The 20785-nt window shown below is 36.2% G+C and overlaps 1 protein-coding gene across 2 annotated transcripts in view; it reads right to left on the reverse strand.

Moving 5' to 3' along the window:
• Window positions 1-1617: 1617 nt before the first annotated feature.
• ETNK1 (ethanolamine kinase 1) overlaps window positions 1618-20785 on the reverse strand; it is a 31956-nt gene continuing 12788 nt past the window's right edge. For both annotated transcript variants that reach the window (XM_015869631.2, XM_015869640.2), the window contains exons 3-8: window positions 20519-20659; window positions 19764-19906; window positions 13785-13868; window positions 11550-11710; window positions 9520-9593; window positions 1618-8294 (exon numbers count right to left, since the gene is read on the reverse strand). In XM_015869631.2, the coding sequence (XP_015725117.1) occupies window positions 8222-8294; window positions 9520-9593; window positions 11550-11710; window positions 13785-13868; window positions 19764-19906; window positions 20519-20659 (676 nt within the window). In that variant the 3' untranslated portion in view covers window positions 1618-8221. The remainder of the gene's footprint in view (window positions 8295-9519; window positions 9594-11549; window positions 11711-13784; window positions 13869-19763; window positions 19907-20518; window positions 20660-20785) is intronic.

A 20785-nucleotide genomic window follows, 5' to 3' on the forward strand; every position in this document is an offset into this window, starting at 1 on the left:
AGCAGTGAAAGCACACTGTGAGACTTAAATAGAGAAAAGAGCTGTCCCTACCCCTTCAGTAGAAAGGGCAGGTTGTAAAATGAGGCTGCCAGTAAGACACACTCGTTGACATACATAGAGGATTCCAGCACACTCTTGTGCAGCCTGACTGCTGTGCCAATGGGAGTAAAGGCTTCTACTTAATAAATCCAATAGAAACCTAAAAATTAAGGGTGTGTTGTTCTGAATTCATGCAAGGATGAGTTTTTGTTTTCCATAGGCGCACACAATACATACTATATTGAAGTTCAGTACATACACCACTGCTTTCCATCCTGTCACGTGTCTGTATGTTGTTACACATCTCGAGGAAAATGCCCTACTCAAGATGTTGATTTCTAGACTGGCCTTCCAAAAACTGCATTGCCCCCCACTGACAACTTTTCTAACTCAAGTATGATCTTGCTCTGCATTTTCTGTAAAGCCAAGGCAAAGGCACAAGAGAAACAGCTCCTAGTTCCAAGCAGCAATTCTGTCTGGATGAGTAACCCTAGATGTCCGGTCTCTGAATGTTTTCCTTCAAACTGAAAAACAACTATGGCCTTACCCATCCTGTAGCAGAAACAGTGCCTTGACAAAAAGCCACAGCTTTAGGTCAGTGGCAGCCAGTAACACTTTGAGGTTTAAGAAACTCAGGCCATAGTTACTGTGCATATGGAACATTACTGTGTGACCACTGTACTAATGGAAAACAATCAGTAAGTTTAAAAAGCAAAAGCCTTCCAAATTAAGAAGGAAATATTGTAACAAAAACCTATTTAAACCAAGATGCATGGATCTCAAGTATCCTGCAAAGCTGGGTTAAATGCTTTCTCTCAAGCCCAATGATATGTTTTCTTTTGCACTCAACAGAACTTGCTTGCTCTGTCCTTACCTTCCAACATATACAAAGACTGGTAACTCTTTAATCAAGCACACTAAACCTAAGAAAACTTAAGATTTTCTATTTAGAGTACACAGGAAAGATGTCTTCAGGGAGAAGGAGGGAAGATCCATCACAGAGACAAACTCTGACTCAGTATTTTCCTCAATGAATTCACAGTGGTCAATTGCTTCAGGTTACTCAAGCCCAAATAATATCTGCCTTGGTGAAATCATTGTCTTTACAGTAGCACAAAATGAAGACAGCAGAATTTTACTAATATAAATTATACATTCCCCAAGCAACTGTCTAACACAGTGCCCCTAGCACTGGAGGTAGAGCCCGTAAAACAGAACCCAAGTAGTTAGCACAGCCCTTACTGTGCGCAAGTAGAACTTGATAGCAAGATGGACTTCTTCCCAACCCAGTTTCTCAGTAGTGATCCCTATTGACAGCCAGATTCACTTAAGTCCTGCCTCCCAGATGTGAAATTTTAGCTAATGACCAAGGCTATTTAATATGCAAAAATGTTAAGAGTCAACTTTGTGCAGGCTAAGTACTAGCTCATAACATTTCACTTTCAGATGGGTCATTAATCCCAGAAAGAGGTACACATTTTAACACGAGTCAAAAACCTACAACATCTCTTTAAGTATTCCACAGTAAGTGTTTTTTAAATCCGGGGAAAGCAAAATCACCACAGTATGTGCCAACAGTGCAGTTAGAAACAAACTTTATTGTTGCAGTTTGAAATTATTTACACAATATAAATCTCTTTCAAAGGTACATTACTTCATTTAATCAGTGGTAGAAGGCCTTATAATAGAGCTTCAATAACATTTAGTTCAAAAGAAATACAGTTCACTCCAATGGATAAATGATGCACCTAAACTCCACAACATACAAAAAGGGTAATGGGGACTTTTGGGGGAGGGATGACAATGCCAGAAGATAAAGGTCGCTTCTTAAATTTAACTTATTCACAGCACATAAATGGACTCATGTTAAAAAGAACACTGGCAAATATTCAGTTAAAAAAGAAAAGACACAAAGAGGAACATACCCCTACTTATGCTATGGCCCTGTTTCTGCAAGTAATTAAAGGGTTTTAGACAGCTGGATTAAGATGCTTGAGACAGAACTAAAGAATCTAACTAAGTTATATTAAAGATTGGATACATTCTTGGTGCTGAGACTATTCAAAGCACTTGTGTACAAAGCAGCGTTACTGACTACCACAGATTGTACTTGAGATACAAAATGTTAAGAACATTTCTACCTATTAAAGAAAAAGAAATAAAAGGTCTGTCACACACTTAAGACTCGACGCCTACTCTTTATTTTTTGATAACAGTTGACAGTTACTACCACCAAAAGCCAGGAAACTTTTTTCCCCAACCTACTCTGCATTTTATGGGATTGTATGCAACAGTTCTTAATGCTTCTCTCTACTGTGGGTCTCCTTCACCTTGTATTTTGCATGAATCTCTACTATGTGGAGAAAAAAAAAGATACTACATCGTGGAAAAAAAAAACCAACAACACAGTTGCAATATCACAGAACATAAGGCAGGTGCAGTACCTGAAGTTATTTCATCACTTATTTTTAAATGTCGATAAGGTTTTCAAGTAATGCACTTTCTAAATGCTGACATGACTTAACCAGCACCACGTTTCCCCAAGGTCCTTGAGCATCATGTTTCCTTTTTTTGGGTGGGGGGAGGGCTGTTAATTAAAATTTAAACTGCATAGGTAGATCACATGGAAAAGTCACTTCAAAAGAAAAATCAGCCAGCATCTCACCACATCACTTAAAGCACCTCCATACAGCTGGCACATGCAAACAATCTGCATATTTTCCTTTCCAGTCTGGAGGTCTAAAGGCCACAAAAGTTCTTCTGAAATATCCCACCTACATTAGTGTGGCTTCTCACTGCCATGAATTCCTTTAAGTTATGTGGTTGGCTAACAGAAGACCTATATTGCGCAAGACCAAAGGTTACAGCTTTTCATCTCTCTTAAATCTAATGAAAATATTCAGCATGTAGCCTACATGTTCACATGCATCTGTGAATACATGTTTGATAATGCAAAATAGGAAAAAAAAAAAAAAAACAAACTTAAAAAAACCCTAAACATTAATATCTATAAAGAACAAATAGCTAACTCAAAGCAAAACAGATAGGATGAGGTCAACCTCTTCTATTAGCTACAGGGAGAATTACCCTGAGCAAGAAATTATATTACTGTGGGCTACAGAGAAGTTACAATTAGAAAAGCAGTTACCTTACAATTCCTTTTGGCAGGAGTTAAAAATAATTGTGTAAGCCTTTTCCAGCTAGCAAATGTTTTAAAATAAATTTGAACTTAACCTTGAAATAAACTTTAACCATTTGCTCTTGTCCTTAAACTGTGTGATAGGCATATTCAATAACTTGCTATGTTGAAAGTTAGAAGTTCTCATTTCCATTTGGATTTCCTTTGACCTTTACTTATTGAGCCCAACCCACCTCTTGAAGAACACTTCTATGACCAGCTTGCTTCCCAGGACTCTCAGTAACTAAAGTGTCAACACTGTTAAGCATGTGTACCTTTCATTCAGGGCAGGTAGAGTTGACAGCATGTGACAACTGTATCTAGATCAATTTGTCTGATGGACAACGAGATTCACACACCAGCGTTTTCCAGCAGAAACATAGCAGAGACAAGAATATACCAACAGTTTGAAGGACATAATGCAATTCAAAACTGGTATTGAAAGGCAACAGTAATGAAATACAGTTGGCCATTTGGGGGACAACAACCGTCTATGCTTCACTTCCAAGGTCAAAGGCCTCTTCAGAAAGGGACTTTATACAAAATAATTCTGATGAGGAGTCATATACTAATAAATCAGAAAATTTCAGTCAAAAAAAAATAAAAAAGCATGGAAAGGAAGCTTTTATAACCACATTTCCCCTAATGAACTAGGGTATGGGGGTTGCGGAGGGAGAGCAATGCACACAGGAAAAATACCTCCTCACAATAAGCCTCAGATACTCTAAAGAAACTACCCATAACTCTAGTGTGGTCGAAAATGACTGGCAGAACTATCTGAGTGATCTGAGGGTGAGGGGGTTATTATAAGCATTTACAAGTTAGCAACTAATCCTATTTTAAGTCTATATCCACCAAAAACATTTAAATTCGGAGACTTCTACCACAACTAACTCAATTGCTGTCACCACGGGAGCGCACACTTAAAGAGTACTTCAGTTCAACATGCTTATGGTTTAGAAGTCACCAGCATTCAAGAATGTATAGGAGTTTTGTTTTGTTTGTTTTTTAATTTAAACAGCCTTCCCTATACCACAGGTACTTACAGGTATCATTTGCCCTATCAGAATAGACTTTCTCGTCACCTTAGCATTGTATGAATTTCTTATTTTTTTTTTATTTCCCCAGAATCATTCCTAAGAGCAAGATGTTTAAAAATGGTAGCAGGGAAAAAAGACACAGGGTGTCCAAGGCTATCAATGGATACCTGAACGTAACTACTATGCTTTGTTACCAGTAAATTTAACAAAAGAAGTCAGCACACAGAGTTAGATTTCTTCTTTACATCAAAATTTCTACAAAATAGGAGAGGATACAATGCAATACACAAGTCGATAAAAGCAAGGTACAATACAATTCACACTAATTTACAAATGGTTATTTACACTGTTTTATATACATATACAGTCAGATCTGGTTAATACAAATTTGGTAATTACTTTTAAAATGCAAATCAAGACAAATGAATTTAAAATTATGTAAGAACAGATCAGTTGCTCAGAAATCTGTAATGCTTAAACGACTTGAAAAAATTAAGCACTGATTAGCCAGATCTGACTGCAGAAATGAGAAGAAAAAAATTCACACTATTCTGCTTTACAAAAGCAACCAGGCCACTATGGTCTATTGACTTGATGCTATTTATGCAAGAATGCCACTATTAATAATCCTCTTTATATTTACAAGTTTAACTACAGTAAGAATTATTAATTTTGGCATTTATGCCCTTAGCTTAACATAAAGGCAACAGAGTATCTCCTTGGCAAGTCACAGTCAAAACTACTACAGGATGTTTCTAGAGCTCAGTCTTTTTTGCCCTCCTTCAAATACCTTCAAAGTTGCTATTAAGAGACTGAGAGAAACTTATCAGAACAAGTACACATTCTCTAGTTTGGTGCTTTAGTACCTAACTTACATTCAGAATGTCCTGTATTCACAGTTTCAAGCTACCTTAAAATTTGCAATGCTATTGAAAAAACTACTGCTTCAAACTTAATACATCTGTAGATATTCTGTTGCAAATGAGAATATCTGAGTGCTACTGGCTATATGTGATGTGGTACAAGAATCAAGGTAACTGGCATTTCATTTGGGAAAAGTTTACAGTATTTTCTCCAAACCTTTTGATCAGGAATTGTTTTATTCTGTACTTGTCTTGAAAGAAAGCTGATGCAAAGCAGTATTAAAGTGTGTAAAATGAACTTCAACATACAAAATAAAAGCCTCTATCAGTACTGCAAAGTTGACCACTATAACCTGTGATAATCTTTGTGCTTCTTCAAAGTGGCTCAGAAAAAGCTTGCAGTATTTACTATCTGCTTGAAAGTGCTTTTATGGGAGATTCAGTGGAAATTAACTCCATAAGAATGAGATTGAGCTGCATTCACAAAGAGCTTTGGTTCTGCAGAAGTGAGTTTCCAAGTTTCCCCTCCTACAGTTATTGCTACTTGAACTATATAAACAAAATACTACTGAAAAAAAAGTTACACTAACTCCAAACTTAAATAGAACTGGTACTTGAAAAGGGAATGTGGGTTGCAAGCTGTTGGGAACGCTAGATAGGATCTATCAAGTGCTGGATTTCCCAAGACCAACTGAATTTCACAGACTCTTACACATGTTAAAAACAAAGCAACACTGCCAGAAATAAAGACACCATTTTAAGAAAATTTAAAAAAATAATAAAAAAAAAACAAGTTCTAAAATCTTTATCAACCTTACTTGCAAAGAGATCATGCCATACTTGAAGGGACTACAAAGACAGCAGGCTATTACTCAATATATGTCAATCATGCCTACAGGGGGAAAGTAGAGAAAACGAGAGTCTTCAGTGCTTTCATGAGCTCTAGCAACATCCTCTATATCTGCTACAAAAGAAAATATAAATGTCAATTTCAGCTATTTATTTCTATTTAACTACCAAGATAGTTTGTCCAGTATATCAGCCTCCAGCTAGCAAATGGTAACAAAAAGGGTTATCCAAGTTCAAGTTACAGGAAAAAAGAAAAAAAAAAGAAATTAAAAAAAAAAAGCCCAGTTTTCCCATTGCATTACAGTTCAGGTTTTGACTAAATAATTTAAAAAACAAAACAAAAAACAGAAAACTTTCAGAGATGAATATAAACAAGAGGGAAAAACCCAACCCTTGCTTTTGTAAAAAACAAAACAAAAAAAAACCTAAAAAAAAAAAAAATAGAATGCCATTCTAAACGGTTGTTCAAGGTGAAAATTCTTCATTCTGTGGCGCAGTGGTTAAAGACGCCGCCTTGCAACACTGGGGCCCGGAGTTCGAATCCCCCCTGTGGCGCAAGTGGTAGAAGTGCCGCTCTGCTACACAGAGGCTCGAATCCCAGGGGCTGGACTCGATGATCTCTAAGGTCCCTTCCAACCCGCACAAAACTATGAAACTATGAAACCTTCTTTGTCTTGAAAGAATCAAAACAGCTTTAAAGCACACATGTATGTATATGTTATTTATATGTATATACACACACACACAACAGTATGTCACAAAGCAATTTAGAATAAACATCTTTGCTGGAGTCTCTACAAAAAGCTCCCCATAATATTTACTCTTCAGTTAAGTTTGTGACTGCATGTGTATATGCACACACAGACTTTGTACATGTGGGCACTTAAGTGACCAAAGTGCAAAGTTTTTCAGAGTATACCCAAGAGCTGAGTACATGCCTGCCCAACTCCAAATTGCCTTGTTGTTTTTATTTTTTGTTGTTTCTCCCTACCTCTTCTAAAAGAGTTTTAAAGCCTCTTTTCCACTTACGCTTACATATGGTTTTCTTAAGTAAACATTTTCAATTCACATTTTGTAATCCAGACCATTCTTGGTATAATAGCTTTAAAAAGCTGTGTGTGACAATCAAAGTCCCATTGTTCAAGTCATACCTTTTCACGTTATCCTTCAAACTGGAGACTTTGAAAAGTAATTTGCTGCCACATAAAGAAAACAGACTTACAGAATCTGCAACTACAGGACCAAGCATTTAAGACTAGAATCCAAGGTTAAATGATGACAAAGCAGAAGACAATATACAACATAAACTGTAAACCTAAGTGTCTTGCTCCCCAGTGCAACAGGATCTCTGCTCACTAATTTGCAGTTCAATAGTCCATTCCATCAGATACTGCTGAAGCACATCAGAGACTGGAATAGTGTTCAAATTTTGAATCAAGTTTCAAAAAGTAATACAAATTTTGGAACAGTGGTCTTTTGTTTAAGAAGTACGCTTAAAAAACAAGCAGCTTTCCCACAGAAGTTAGAGATGGTATACTTCCATCTAACACTGTGATGGTATGGAGTCTAAAAGAATTTGATGGCCACAGAACATTCACATTTCTAAAGCTTAACACACAGAAAGGAAAGTCAAAATGTTACTTATCATTTTAGCAAGAAGGCTGATCCTTATACAAAAGATAAGTACCATAGTAAGGAGAGCTACCTTTTCCTTTATAAAATTTAAAAAAAAAAAAAAATCACCCTAACCTTTTCCTCTAGTTACTACATACCTGTGACCAGTATCTCACTTTTTGCCTGTACAGATCTAAAAGGTTGATATCCTCTGACTGTGTAGATCCGTAATATAAGTTAATGCAGCTCAATAAAACAAGTTGTTAAACAAATCCTTTGGAAAAACTTCACTGTCTGCACCCAACTAACAAAAACTGATGAAAGCAGCAATGGAATCGTGTTAAACTTAAAATAAATAATTCACATACAACATGTTAAAATTACAAAAAAGGATTAAATTGCCATTTCTACAACTTTTTTTAGATTTAGCAAGTTTCTAATCCATTTTATATCAACAGCAGTATGTATGTTCTTCATATTAAATTTAACATTGAAGGACTGTTTAGAGGCGTTATTTATAAAGCAAGAACCACCAAGTGAGCATTACAGAACTTCAACAAATGTTTAGCTTTTTTCCAGTATCCATTCAGAAAAGATTCAGGGTTTGTCTATCCACTTGGTAAGTTTACTTCTCTTCTTTACTCTGGAAGAGTTAACATCATGACCTCCAGCTTCATTTTGAAATACTGGTTAAAACGAACAACTGCATACCTATTTAAAAGAGAAAAGATCTGACGTTAAGAGCAGGCAATTTCCTACATGGAAACAGACAGGTTAGGTCTACCCAGAAGTCCACCTATCTCAGAGCCCTGTTTCAAATACTAACCCATAGGAGCTACCAAAGGAGGAAGAACAGAACAACCATATTACGGTACTTCCTCAACAACACCACTCCACCACTTCTCCCGGCTTGCTACAGTTTGCAAAACAAATGCTATTTTGAGTCAATCAGAGGTGTCACTTTCAAGCTTAAAGTTCTTAATAAAGTGTCCTACAATTGACAGCTACAGTTCCCCTCCTCTCCCCCAAAGTAAAAAAGGAAAAATATATGTATACTTTGTTCATTGGAAGATTGCTATTTTTCTAAACCACAACACAGTTTCTCACTTGTGCTTTCACTTGGCTTTTTGCGCCATCTAGAGGTTACTTACAAGCACTTCTTGGGAAAAACTAAGCACAAGGCCACAGAAGAAACTCACAGTGGTACTACTTAAAAAACAGCACAACTAAGCCTAGTAAACTGACTCAGTGATCAATGAAAAAATATTCTAAACTGAAGCAGAAACTCATGCTAAGTAAAATGATGGATTTTATCACTTCTATCAGTTTCCAACAAAAGACAGATATATTCTACTGCTTACTGTGATGAAAGACTATTAAAAAAATTAAAATGCCAAGGACATCCACCTGAAACAGAACCACCAGCTGGTGTTTCAGTAGACAGAACTTAACGTTCATTGGCATTACAGAGGTTCCTATTAAAAAGTTAGGAATTTCTAAGATCAATAGTCTGCACAATAAGACGTAAGCTAACCTTTTTATACAAGAGGCCCATTTCCTAACTCTTGCCGCTGGGGTCATACCTCTTCTGACAACTAGCACAGCACAGTGACTAGTCTGCTTCTGTGCCTTTGTCTCTTCAAGAAAAGCCTTTTATCTTTAAAAGCATTTCCTCCTCTAGTGAAGTGCCTTGCCTTGTTATACTAGCTATGTTAGCCCAAAGGCATACGTTAATTTAGAAAGTTTTCAGGTGAAATGAAAAAAAGATTGTAAAAGCTGTCTACGCGTATTTTCAGTTCAGAAGTTACAGTACAATCACACAGATCAGACACCTCAAACCTCATAGCTTATGATAGCTGGGATACTTAACCAGATGGTCCCAAAATTCCCTTCAAACCTCAATTATCATATTATTATATGGAATGAGCGTGCTTACCCTAGAAAATCAAAGTCAATGGTGGAATATTTGGCTTGAATTAGAGCCCACAATCCCCAAAAGAAGTGAGAAGCCTAGTGAAAAAAAAAAAAAGAAAAATTAGTTAAGATTAGGATTGCATAAAAGCATATACAAATGCATTTTTACATTGAAATAAAAAAATTCATCTACATGCAATCTCCCCCAAATCCATCTTTGTAAGCTTGCTTAGTATCTCTTCAAAGAGATTAGTAAACAAGTATTACAAAACTATTGGCAGAGTAAATTTATTGGCCTCCAGACACGACATTTGTTGGTTTTTTTCCCCCAAGAAAAACGATGTCACACTTGTGAAAGAGTTCATCTATTAAGTAAATTGTTGTGTAATTATATACATCACCTTAAGTGAACAGAAATAGAACTGCTACTACTGCTACTTATTAAACAACTTACTGTTAATATCCTACATACATTCAACTCTTATGTATACAGAGAATTCCATTTGAACCTTTGATTACACCCTTAGGATATTATAACCACAACTCACTTTCACTACTGACTTGGACAAAAGCATGACCTGTAGCTACAGAAAAGAAGTTCCTCACCATTTACACATCTGTAATCTGTTTCAACCATGACTGTTTTATTAGTCCAGATAAACAGCTTGAAGGTCTATGTTCAATTTCTGATTGAAACTATAATGAATTATGAGATTGCTAATGAACTTTCAAATATACACAACAGACATGAGTTTGATCATCTCATTAATGAAGACATTTTTGGACCACTCAGATTACATACATGACATTTCTGACTTCTATTCAGTTAGTAACTGAATATAGTAAAATGCTTCCTGGAGCTTACACCTAACAATTTACCAAAAGCACAGAAGACACTTTCAGGCACGTATGCCTGAAAACACCTTAAAACAACAACCATTAACCACCAGCACCTCTTAAGTTTTGATAACTTTACCTGACAGTGAGCAGTTTGGAGCTTCACATCAGAAAGCATTCATTTTTCTCTTAGCAAAGCTTCCTACATTAACTGACACCTACTTGTATTCGGCACTATTTGTACCTTGTGTATGGTCTGAAGGCAGATCTTAAGCTGTTCTCTGAACAGAATGCTATCCTCTCTTAAATGACCATAGTTTAGAATTGACAAAAATAAAGCTATGTATATTTGACATCAGACCACCAGCCAACATAACTGCAAATCTAACTTGCCTAAATGAAAGAGACAACCAAATTCAGTAGATTATGCAAATCTTAACAAAAGAACAACAAACAAATTGGTATTAAGTCAGCCCTTAGAAAATACCATTTTTTAGAGTAGGACCTGTATTTCTTCACTATTACCATTAGTTTCTTCGTAGAAAACTGAAGGTATTACAGAATGAAGGTGTACACTGATTAGTCAGACAGAGAAATAAGATCAAATGCACATTTTAGCCCTAGTGAGCCTAAGAATAGTTTAGCACATTTTACTTTTAGAAGAAAGCAAAACGAAGTGAAGCTTTTACATCTGAAGTCTGAGAAGGCAGACTGACAGCAGGAGATAGTTTGGCACATGATATAGAAGAGGAACAGGGGAAAAGACTCATACAGTCATCCCCCAGAAAACCTCCTGGGATACTTAAGACTACATGTGCATTTTGCTACAGTTTAAATCACACAGCTTTCTAGAACACTGACAGCAAGGGAAGAATTATGGTAGCATTGAAAGATTCTAAAAAGAGCTCTAACCCCTTTTTAAAGTTCCATCTTGTTTTTCTATTGTGTTACAAGGAGTTCAGCATAGACCCATTATAAAGTTTTGCCAAGACAGAAACTTGCCAGTCAGTAGCTACACTTGCTAAAACCTCATCATCTCTGAATACTCACTGCCCCTTTTACTTGGAGCCAACACACAAAATCATGAACTTTCACAGAACAAGCTAAGTTTTTCTTTACATAACACAGCACTCAGGTTAAGAAATTGACAGTTACATTTACCAACAGAGAAAAAAAATACACCATTTAACATTCACATCCAGAGATTTTACTTACCAGTGCAAACTGATTGACTTGAACGTATAAAACTTCAACTTCTTTTTCACTGACTTCTGTGCCAAATCCTTTATATTCTTTGTAGGCCTCAAGGTAAGATCTCAGCCACTGTTCCTGTAACTTTCTGTTGGGATAAAGGCTGTAGTCTACTTCATTTACTCCTATGGAGGGAAAAAAAAATAATAAAAAAATAATAATCTGCATCTTAGGGTATCTAAAAAGAACATCAGAATCACAGTACTGAACTGCTCCTCTGTCTCTTCCCCCTTTCCTCCCCCCACCCCCAACACAAACACATAGATTGATGTGGAAAGACATAATTACTTTTACTTTGATATGATTTTATCTGATCGGTTACTTGCTGGCAAGTATTTCTCATACAAGAATCACGCAGCATTCAACACAGAAAGATTTCTGGTGTTGTCATCCACATACACACAACACTGTTTCAAAATGCAACAAATTTAGCTTTAACAAATCTAAAATAAAAAAATTTGCACTGCAAAGCAGAACCCTTCCTGCATAACAAATAGGAGCTCATACGTAACATTACCCAAAGCTGAATCCAGATGTGTACTCAATGTCAGCTCGTATTTCTAAGACTAAACCTTTAGTGTAGTCTACTCTGCCCCTCCATATGTAGAACTAGAAGCCTCATCTCTGTAACTGTTCTCTCCTGCCACATTGCTCTTCTCAGCACACAGCTCCAAAATTGTCTATACTAGACACACTAAACAGCTGGCCACACAATCTACCAGGAGTCCCAAGACTTGGATCACAGCCAATCACCACCCAGTAGATACAGAACAATATTTATCTTGCTTCACTGGACAAAGACTGCTCTATGTTTAGAAAGAGATTCTTAGCCACACCACCCCTTCCTCTGAAACACACCCTTGGCCTCCTTTCCTGCGTTTCACCTTCTAGAAGACTAAAGCAGTATGAATGTTCAGTAAACTAAATACTAAACACGCTATTCCTGAGAAAGCACATTTGCAATCAGTAGTACCAAGGCATATGCAATAGAACCACTCCACTCTGGAAGCACTAGATTTGAGATACATCACACTGAAAAGTACTAAGGAAATGCCAGGCCTACTGCACAAGTGCATCAGGAAAGAGGTTACAGTACACTGCTCTCTTGCACAGGGCAAGCAGTTTCACCTCAGTAGATTACATGTCACAAATCTACACTAATTTACATGGCCAAGTGGTTGTGGGCATACATGCTACTAACGTTTATGTCCATGACAATGACATTTTCATACCCAGTTCTCCTTCAGCTCTATTTTATGAACACTGCAATCTCCTGGCACTTGAATTTTTTTCCCCATGTCTAATCCTCAAAAGCAGCAAAGGTGACACACAGCTGCTCTTCAGTGGCTAAAGAATGTTCCTTGTGTGTAGTACTCTTAGTGCACCTAGCTCCTTGAAGATGTACTTGGACTCTTAGAAGTTCCAGATGAAATTTAGCAAAACCTTTCAAAAGTATTTTGTGGGAGATTTTAACTTGTTTCCTAAATACTTAAATTTTTTAAAAGTCACAGTATACTTGGTTAAGTTATCTGAACTTGAGATTTGAAAAGCAATGACAGGTACACAAACAAAGGCTTTCATTTAATTCACCACACTGTACTTTCCACCTGCGTGTCTGTGTATGTTTTCCCTATTACTCCATCTTCTAAAATAGCACTGCATAAGCAAGGTTATTGCACTCTTATGGAGTAAAGGGAAGGGGCATTTATCAGAAGAAACTCAAGTAGCTAACAAATGAAGCTATCTGCAACTTAATGCCAAAATCTGATGCTTTTTTCAACCACGCATTCTTAGCCTCTACCTCTCATTTTAAGTACATAACTCAAGAGCAAGTACTTAGCAAAGACATGCAAAACCACTAAAAAAATGTAAAGTCCGCCAGTTGTAACTTTGTAATCACACAGCATATTCTACGTATTAAATAACTGCTTATGCTGTTGCAGATACATTCATGGTATTTCATTATAGCGCGTTGAGTCTGTGCTGCATCATTTCACCCAACAACCGCAAAACCTGAGAGCTGTAAAGGAGGAATGTAATTGGCCTGCGAGTAGAGACATTAACACATTTTGATACCATTAGATTAACAGCTACATGCATGTTTCTAGGTATACAAAAAAACATAACATGGTACAAGAATCAGAACTCAAAGTTTTTTTTATGTCCATTTTACCTTTACCTCATAAACCCAATTTTTACCTGCAAATTCATTGAAGTGATTGCCAATGTCATAAGCCAGGTAGTTGTATCCAGAGTACTCATAGTCTATGAACTGCACATCACCTACGTGAGACAAGAGCAGCAACATCAGAGTCCACATCAAATGAAATCACGGCCCTAATCCTTTGGTGTCCTTTGAAGTTTTAGGGAAACAAACAAACAAAGTACATATCTATCTTATTTGTACCCAGTTGCGTGCACGCAGATTTTACAAGGCAAGACTGCCTTTATGGTATGAGACTTCTATGAACATTCATTTAAGAGATCTCTTTCAATAATCAGAGTTTAAAATGCCTTTTCTTTTTAAACTCTGATTAGCAGAATTTTAACTTCCACCACACGAGGGCATCAATTATCTTCAAAATGAGAAAAACGGTAGAGAAGCCTTAATTTAAGCTTCATGTAGAAATCACAGATCACTCTTTCCCTGACTTAAAAAATTCCAGTCCTGTATATTCTAAGACAAACGTGCAACCGTGGCAGACTAACATGTTGCTATTTCCTTTTAGTATGGTGATATTCCCTGCTTTCTTCAAGCACACTTAAAGCAAGACTTTCCTAATAGTTGCCCCTTTTTTGTTTTAAGTTGGCTTAAACTAGTCTGATAAGACAATGCTCAAAACAATGAAGCTACCTAGTATTACATAAATAAGGACTGCTAACAGTCATCAGCCCCAAATATTTCCAAATTACTTAATTTTTTTTATTTTTTTAATTTTATTTTTTTTACTAGTCAGCAGTTGTCTTTGGGGAAGCTAGGAAAAGTGCTTCACTCAAAGATGTAATATAGCACTGAACCTGCTCAAGCATGTCTACATCACAGCAAGCTTTAAAGACATCAACAAGTTTGAATAACTAGATAAAATTAGAGCTCTTCTATTTAAAGGGAGCAACAGAAAGAGAAGTAGTGTGCTATTCACAGTGGAACCTTAAAATGTAAAAGCTTACATTTTCCACACTATGCTGAAATGACAAACATTCACAGTTGTATCTTTTTGCCTCTCTGCACTCATCCTTTCAATGACTAGTTGTAGATTTAGTTTATAAAAACATATTCTTATTACAATGAACAATCTTGCTAGCATCACTTAAAAAAACATACAGATACTAACGCTATTATATGTATCAAAAAAGCAAATTAAGAATAACATTAAAACTACTAGATATTTTCTAGGCTGAGGATTAAGAATCTAATACTATGTCTCCTAAGAATTTATGAATATTGCACATATCAAATACAATAGGTATATCAAGCATATGTCTCAAGCAAGTTAATACAGAACAACTTTGTTAGAAGTGTTCCTTCTGTCTACACAGTTCATCATTACCATATTTGAAACAATAACAAATCTATCTTTTCCAGATGCATCCATCTTCTTGTCTAAGCACTTACAATCGAAGTTAAACCCCAAAACACTAACAAAATCATTTAGTCACAATCCTCGAAGTCAGATTTACCCTTGCTTCCACAGAAAAAGAGGATTGCTTACCAAGGTTATGAGGTTAAACCTTTTAGGCTCTGACAAACCAACATGAGAATGCAAAGTGGCAAGCTCCTCCCAGGAAAATCTTGCTGGCAATGGAAAATTGAAGGGTCTGAAGGGACAAGAAGTTTTACAGCAGATGCAACCAAAATCTTATGATACTGTCACAGACCAATTTCTGCTGCCACTTGACTGGCAGATTCATACACTTGCATGTGCTTGTGCTTCTCATTGGTTCTTTAGTACTTGTTTTAAAAAACACCTGTAAGTTACAAGTCAGTCAAAATGTACTGTCCAACCCTTGTTAATGCCCTGCAACAAAACTAACCTCTGATGCCCCCCACCCTAACACCATTAGAAACTGGCTGTATTCAGCTTTTCCCCACATTAGTTAAAAACACAGGTTAAAGTCTGCTTGTAAAGTACCAGCATAAGATATACCTTAAAAAAATTTTTTTTTCAATGTCTAAGTTTCATCTCGAACATACCTGTATGTGCCATTATGTTTTTGATTATAGCCAAAACTTAATCCTTGCTACAGATAATACTCTTATGGAATAAGAAATTGAATCTCACAAACTACAGATGATGCTATTACCAGGCACTCTCCAATGGGGAGGCACACAAAAACAAGTGATGCGATAAAACATTTGCTTAGTGCACTTACGTAGCACTATGCGTATCACAAGACAGCAACAATGGCACAAGTGATCTGCAGCAGATGAAGAAAGTTTGGCAACTCATACGTGATAAGACAAAACTTCAAAGTAAAAAGATCCTGCATTCTCATTAATCTCTTTCAGACTTGTGCTAGCGTGGAGTTTCAACCGCCTTCCTTTAGAAGAAGCATCATTCTCATTGTTTAAATATCCACAGTATTAGAATTTCCTTTAAAGATTTACTGCAGTTAATACTGCAAAGCCACTTCTAAAGGTATGGTTACACTACAGGTTCGTCAGTTTGCTTTGAGGTTTGAAAGAAACATAGTGAATTCATATATCCCACCATTATCAGTGTGAGTAGGGAGACCAATAATAGAGTAGTCTGAACAGATCTGTGTTTTACTGAAAGAGAAGTTGCTTAAAACTAAGCTCTGTCATCTCTCTGATGATGACAGAAATAAGGGTGTTAAAGAATATTTGCTTTTCAAGCACAATATATTGTTTTCAAAGGTTGCCTTCTACAGTAGGCAACACAATCTCATCCAGAAACATTATATAAAGATACAAAATGGAATACATGTTGTGTTTTATACACCTGAAATTCAGTTTTCAAATAGAAGAAAAACTAATCAAGAGGACATTTGTTCCATCTCCTCAGGAAACTGAAAGGCAGGAGAGTGATGACACCTCTCTACAGCTCCCTTCATTCTCACTGCCTTAATGAGGTAAACGCTTTTAACAAGTAAGTCCTAGCTGTAGTTACTACAGCAGGATGACATATTGAAAGTTCTCTCCTATCTGGCTCATCAGGTGAGCCACTGATGTCCTACAAGACAGCTTCAGAGAAGACAGTGATCTAGACTACTACTACCACACCTGAAAATACAAAATAGGGTCATACACCCACAGAATAATTTTAGTTATAAAAACCCAATATATCTTTGCAAAATTAAAATCGGTTTTTAGATCAAAACTAGAAGCCTTAAACATACCTCAGTCTTCAGAAGCACTGAGCACCCACAGACTCCTACCAAAGATCATAGAAAACATTGGGTAGGCAGAGGGAATAAACAGAACAAAACTAGCCATCTACCTACACACTTAACTTCCTGGCAGAAGAATTTAAAACATTCAAAAAGAACACAGATATAGACAAAAGAATATTGGTATTTGGTCTTCTTGAACAGCAAGATTTGAATACTTTCAGAACATACGTTTCGGATATTTCCAGCTTATGTTAATAAAAAAATTGAACACCATTGGAACAAGAGCTTTTTAAACATGTTACTAAACACATTTTAATTACCTTGATGTCCAAATTGCAATTAAGAGCAACAAGAAGTTCTGAGTTGCATCCTTCAAAGAGTAATTCACACTGATAATTATTATGAGTTATGTAAAATAACACTTGCTAATTTCATATCCTGAGCAACTGAGAACGGCCATTAACAAAGCAGCAAGAAGAGGCCAAGTTCCCTCAGTCACAGCATGAACAAATTCAAATCAGATAACTTAAAATCCAGCAAATGAAGATAGCATTCAACATGCTATTCCGGTCTCATAAATAATGTAGGGACATAAGATTGATTCTTCTCAGAAACAGCAGAAAAATTAAAATTTTTCTTCCAAGTCTGAAAATTTAACATTAATTTAATCCAGAGTCCATGTCTAAAAGAAGGCACTAGGATAAGTTACTATCATTCTAACTGCACTGGACAAGAGCCTAACATCTGTTGTCAGCCTGTAGTTTAAAAACAAAAACATGGTTGTAAATGCTTAGGACATCTACTCAACAAAACAAATACAGTGTTGTTAAAACCAGTGAGTTATTTTGTGCCAGCTTCTGAAAAGCCAAACATTGCCAGCACTGATCAATCTGTAATGGAGGGGATGGGCGGGGGGGGGAGAATGCTAAGCAATTAACCTACAAGACTGATTGTCTCTCCTCAGTTCCAGCTTAGTGTAAGCCAGGATGTTTTTGACACACAAGTCTCTCTAGATGATTAAGTAAATCTGGTAAAGTCTCAGTATCATCAAAGCTGTTAGCTACCTTCATGCAGCCAGATGCCATTTCTAATGAAGTGCATCTTTAAAGATTCTATCTTGTGCTTATGAAGTTCTCTATATACCAACATAAAGTTCTGCAGTGCTTAACAGAACTCCAGCAAAACATATGTAGTCTTTCGAAGTGGAGGGAGGCTCAACTATAAAAATAAAATTCCATAAAATTCTACTAATGAGCAAATAGCTTAGTTTTTGCTCTGCAATATGAGCACTATAAGAAAGAGCATTCAAAGGACAGATATAAAACATGCTACAGCTGGCACTGAGGTTTGGTTACTGTAAAAAGGTACCTGCTATACCTAGATTGCAGAAATCTTACAACACATGTACAACATTCAAACAAGCGTAACAATCCACCTATCTCAGATTTCCCAGTATTTTTGCCCCAGCCAGCTTGTAGCCTAAGTGCTTCATGTACACCTCCCACTCCTCCCCACCCTGTCCCCAACACTAAACACTCACACACTGGTTATTGTAGGTTTGCTCATAAGTGATGCACTGCTGGCATTGTTTTTTCCTCCATTCTGTTTACAAAAAGAAAAGCATACAGCAGTTGTTTTAAAGTAGAAACTTTAAGTCTATTGACCATGACAGCGAGCCTTTTAGAGGAATTCCTCATTTATTTCACATTGAATCATTGTTCTACTATGGCAAATGACTAGAAACTACATTTTACCTCAACGAGTGATTGAGGAATGTTAAAACCCTAAGTAGTTTCAGCGCTGAAAAAACCTACACAAGAACAAAATATTGCTTTTGGTGCTATATCACAACTCCAACGTAAGGTCACATGCTAATTTTTTGATTCCTGGTCACTCACTTCACACAATTTTGACTGAAATACCAACAGTTACTGAACTGTTGCAAACACATGAAGTTACTAAAAAGATCAAGTCATCCTCATGTCAAAAGGATCTTGAATATCTAACCTGATGATTTTATTGCATTCATCTGATCTCAGTTATATTACACAGAAGGAAAGCTGTGCAAACGTAGCCAATTTCACCACATCATTTCAGCATCTTGAGGTTTGCCTTCCCTGCTTATTTTAATATTCTATTTAATTGATTAATTTAGTAACTGAACCTCAAACCAATAAAATAAACTGAGTTTATACAGAAGCTTTACAGATTCTATTTGAGGCATTCCTTAATAAAACTATTCTGAATTTAATAAAAATAAAAATATTTAAACTTTACCAAGACCTGTACTGCCTTTAACTGTTTGAATGAAGTACGTATTTAAAGCAATCTAAAATGCCTATGTACCTCATGCAGAATGTAAATGGAATGACTGAGCGCAGTGCTAAGTACCACTGAAATACTTTGTCATGAAAATCTTTTCTTCACAGCAGCACAATCATAAACCACAACACCACACAGATTACAGGAGATGTCTTCAGATTATTTTTTACGCTTGTATAATTTTTTTTCCTTCATACCACTGGAATAGAATTATCATAAACAATGATATACTTTGCAACCTAGTCATACAGGCAGGTTATAGAAAAACTGATTAATTAAATAAAATCAAGTAGCAACATTTTTCTCTGCACAATAACATAGATGAGAATCAACTAATGAAACAAAAGTAGATTTACACCATTATCACTACCATTACATGCAGTCTTAAAAGCTCAAACCAAGTTCACAAACACTAACAGCATTAAAGGGACACCACTGATGTAGCAAATTAAACTACACAATAAACAAACTAAGCCTCTACTTACTGCTTAGCTCACTACCTACCTCGTTTCTTGTTGTAAATAATATTCTTACACAACAGGTCATTGTGACAGAGTACCACTGGTGATCCTAAATTTGACAGTCTTTCCTTCATCCAGGCCATCTCTTCCTGAAGAACTTGAGGACTTGGAATTTCACTTAAAAACCTTTTCAGGTGTAAGAAGTTTGAGAGTTAATTTTTAGTAGTGTGTTCCATACCAAGCATCTGTAATGAAACAACTTAATTATTTTCCTCTACACTCTTATTTCAAATAATTCAACAGACGTTCTCTCAAACTAGCGCACTATTTCCCCTAGCACCTCTGCAGACAAATCAAGACAATATTCTATTTTGTCCTCTCCAAAGAAATTCTACAGATTATCTATTTTAAATGTGACAGCAGTCTACTCAGGAATAAAATTTGAACACAATTCTGCACATTTTTCAAGGAGCATAGATAAAAAGTTTACAGCACGAGTCTCATTCACACACTGCACACATTACCATACACAACTGCAAGTACCATATTTACCTAATAAGATTAAATAAGATTCCTTTTTTTTCCCCCTTTAATCAAAGTAAATATATTAAGTTGACATCTTTAAAATTATTCAATTACTCTTGTCTAAAGAATTTTGTTATCAAAACCCACAACTCTGCTAGAGCATTTACAATACAGACAGAAAAGCACTTCATATCAACAATATCAAAGAAATTCTATAAAGAACATTTATTTAAAAAGAGATGTTGGGAAAGCACATGATGATCAAATACCTACCTTTTATTCAGTTCCTCATCTGCAAACTCTGTGGGTATAAGAGAGAAATACTTCCCCATCTTCAACCACAGGTTAGATTTAGGGATCCATCCATTGTGTGCATGGATAGTATGGATTTTAGCAAGCTGTCTGGCAATGAGTCTTCAAAGAAAAACAAAAAGTTAAAATTAACATTGCATTTGCAATAGATTAGACAGTCCATATCCTATCTTTTCTAGCAAGAAGAGAGGACAACAAAAACATTTAATAGAAATATGATGAGATCCA

This window comes from Coturnix japonica, chromosome 1 (assembly GCF_001577835.2).
Source record: "Coturnix japonica isolate 7356 chromosome 1, Coturnix japonica 2.1, whole genome shotgun sequence".
In the NCBI taxonomy this organism is placed as follows: domain Eukaryota; kingdom Metazoa; phylum Chordata; class Aves; order Galliformes; family Phasianidae; genus Coturnix; species Coturnix japonica.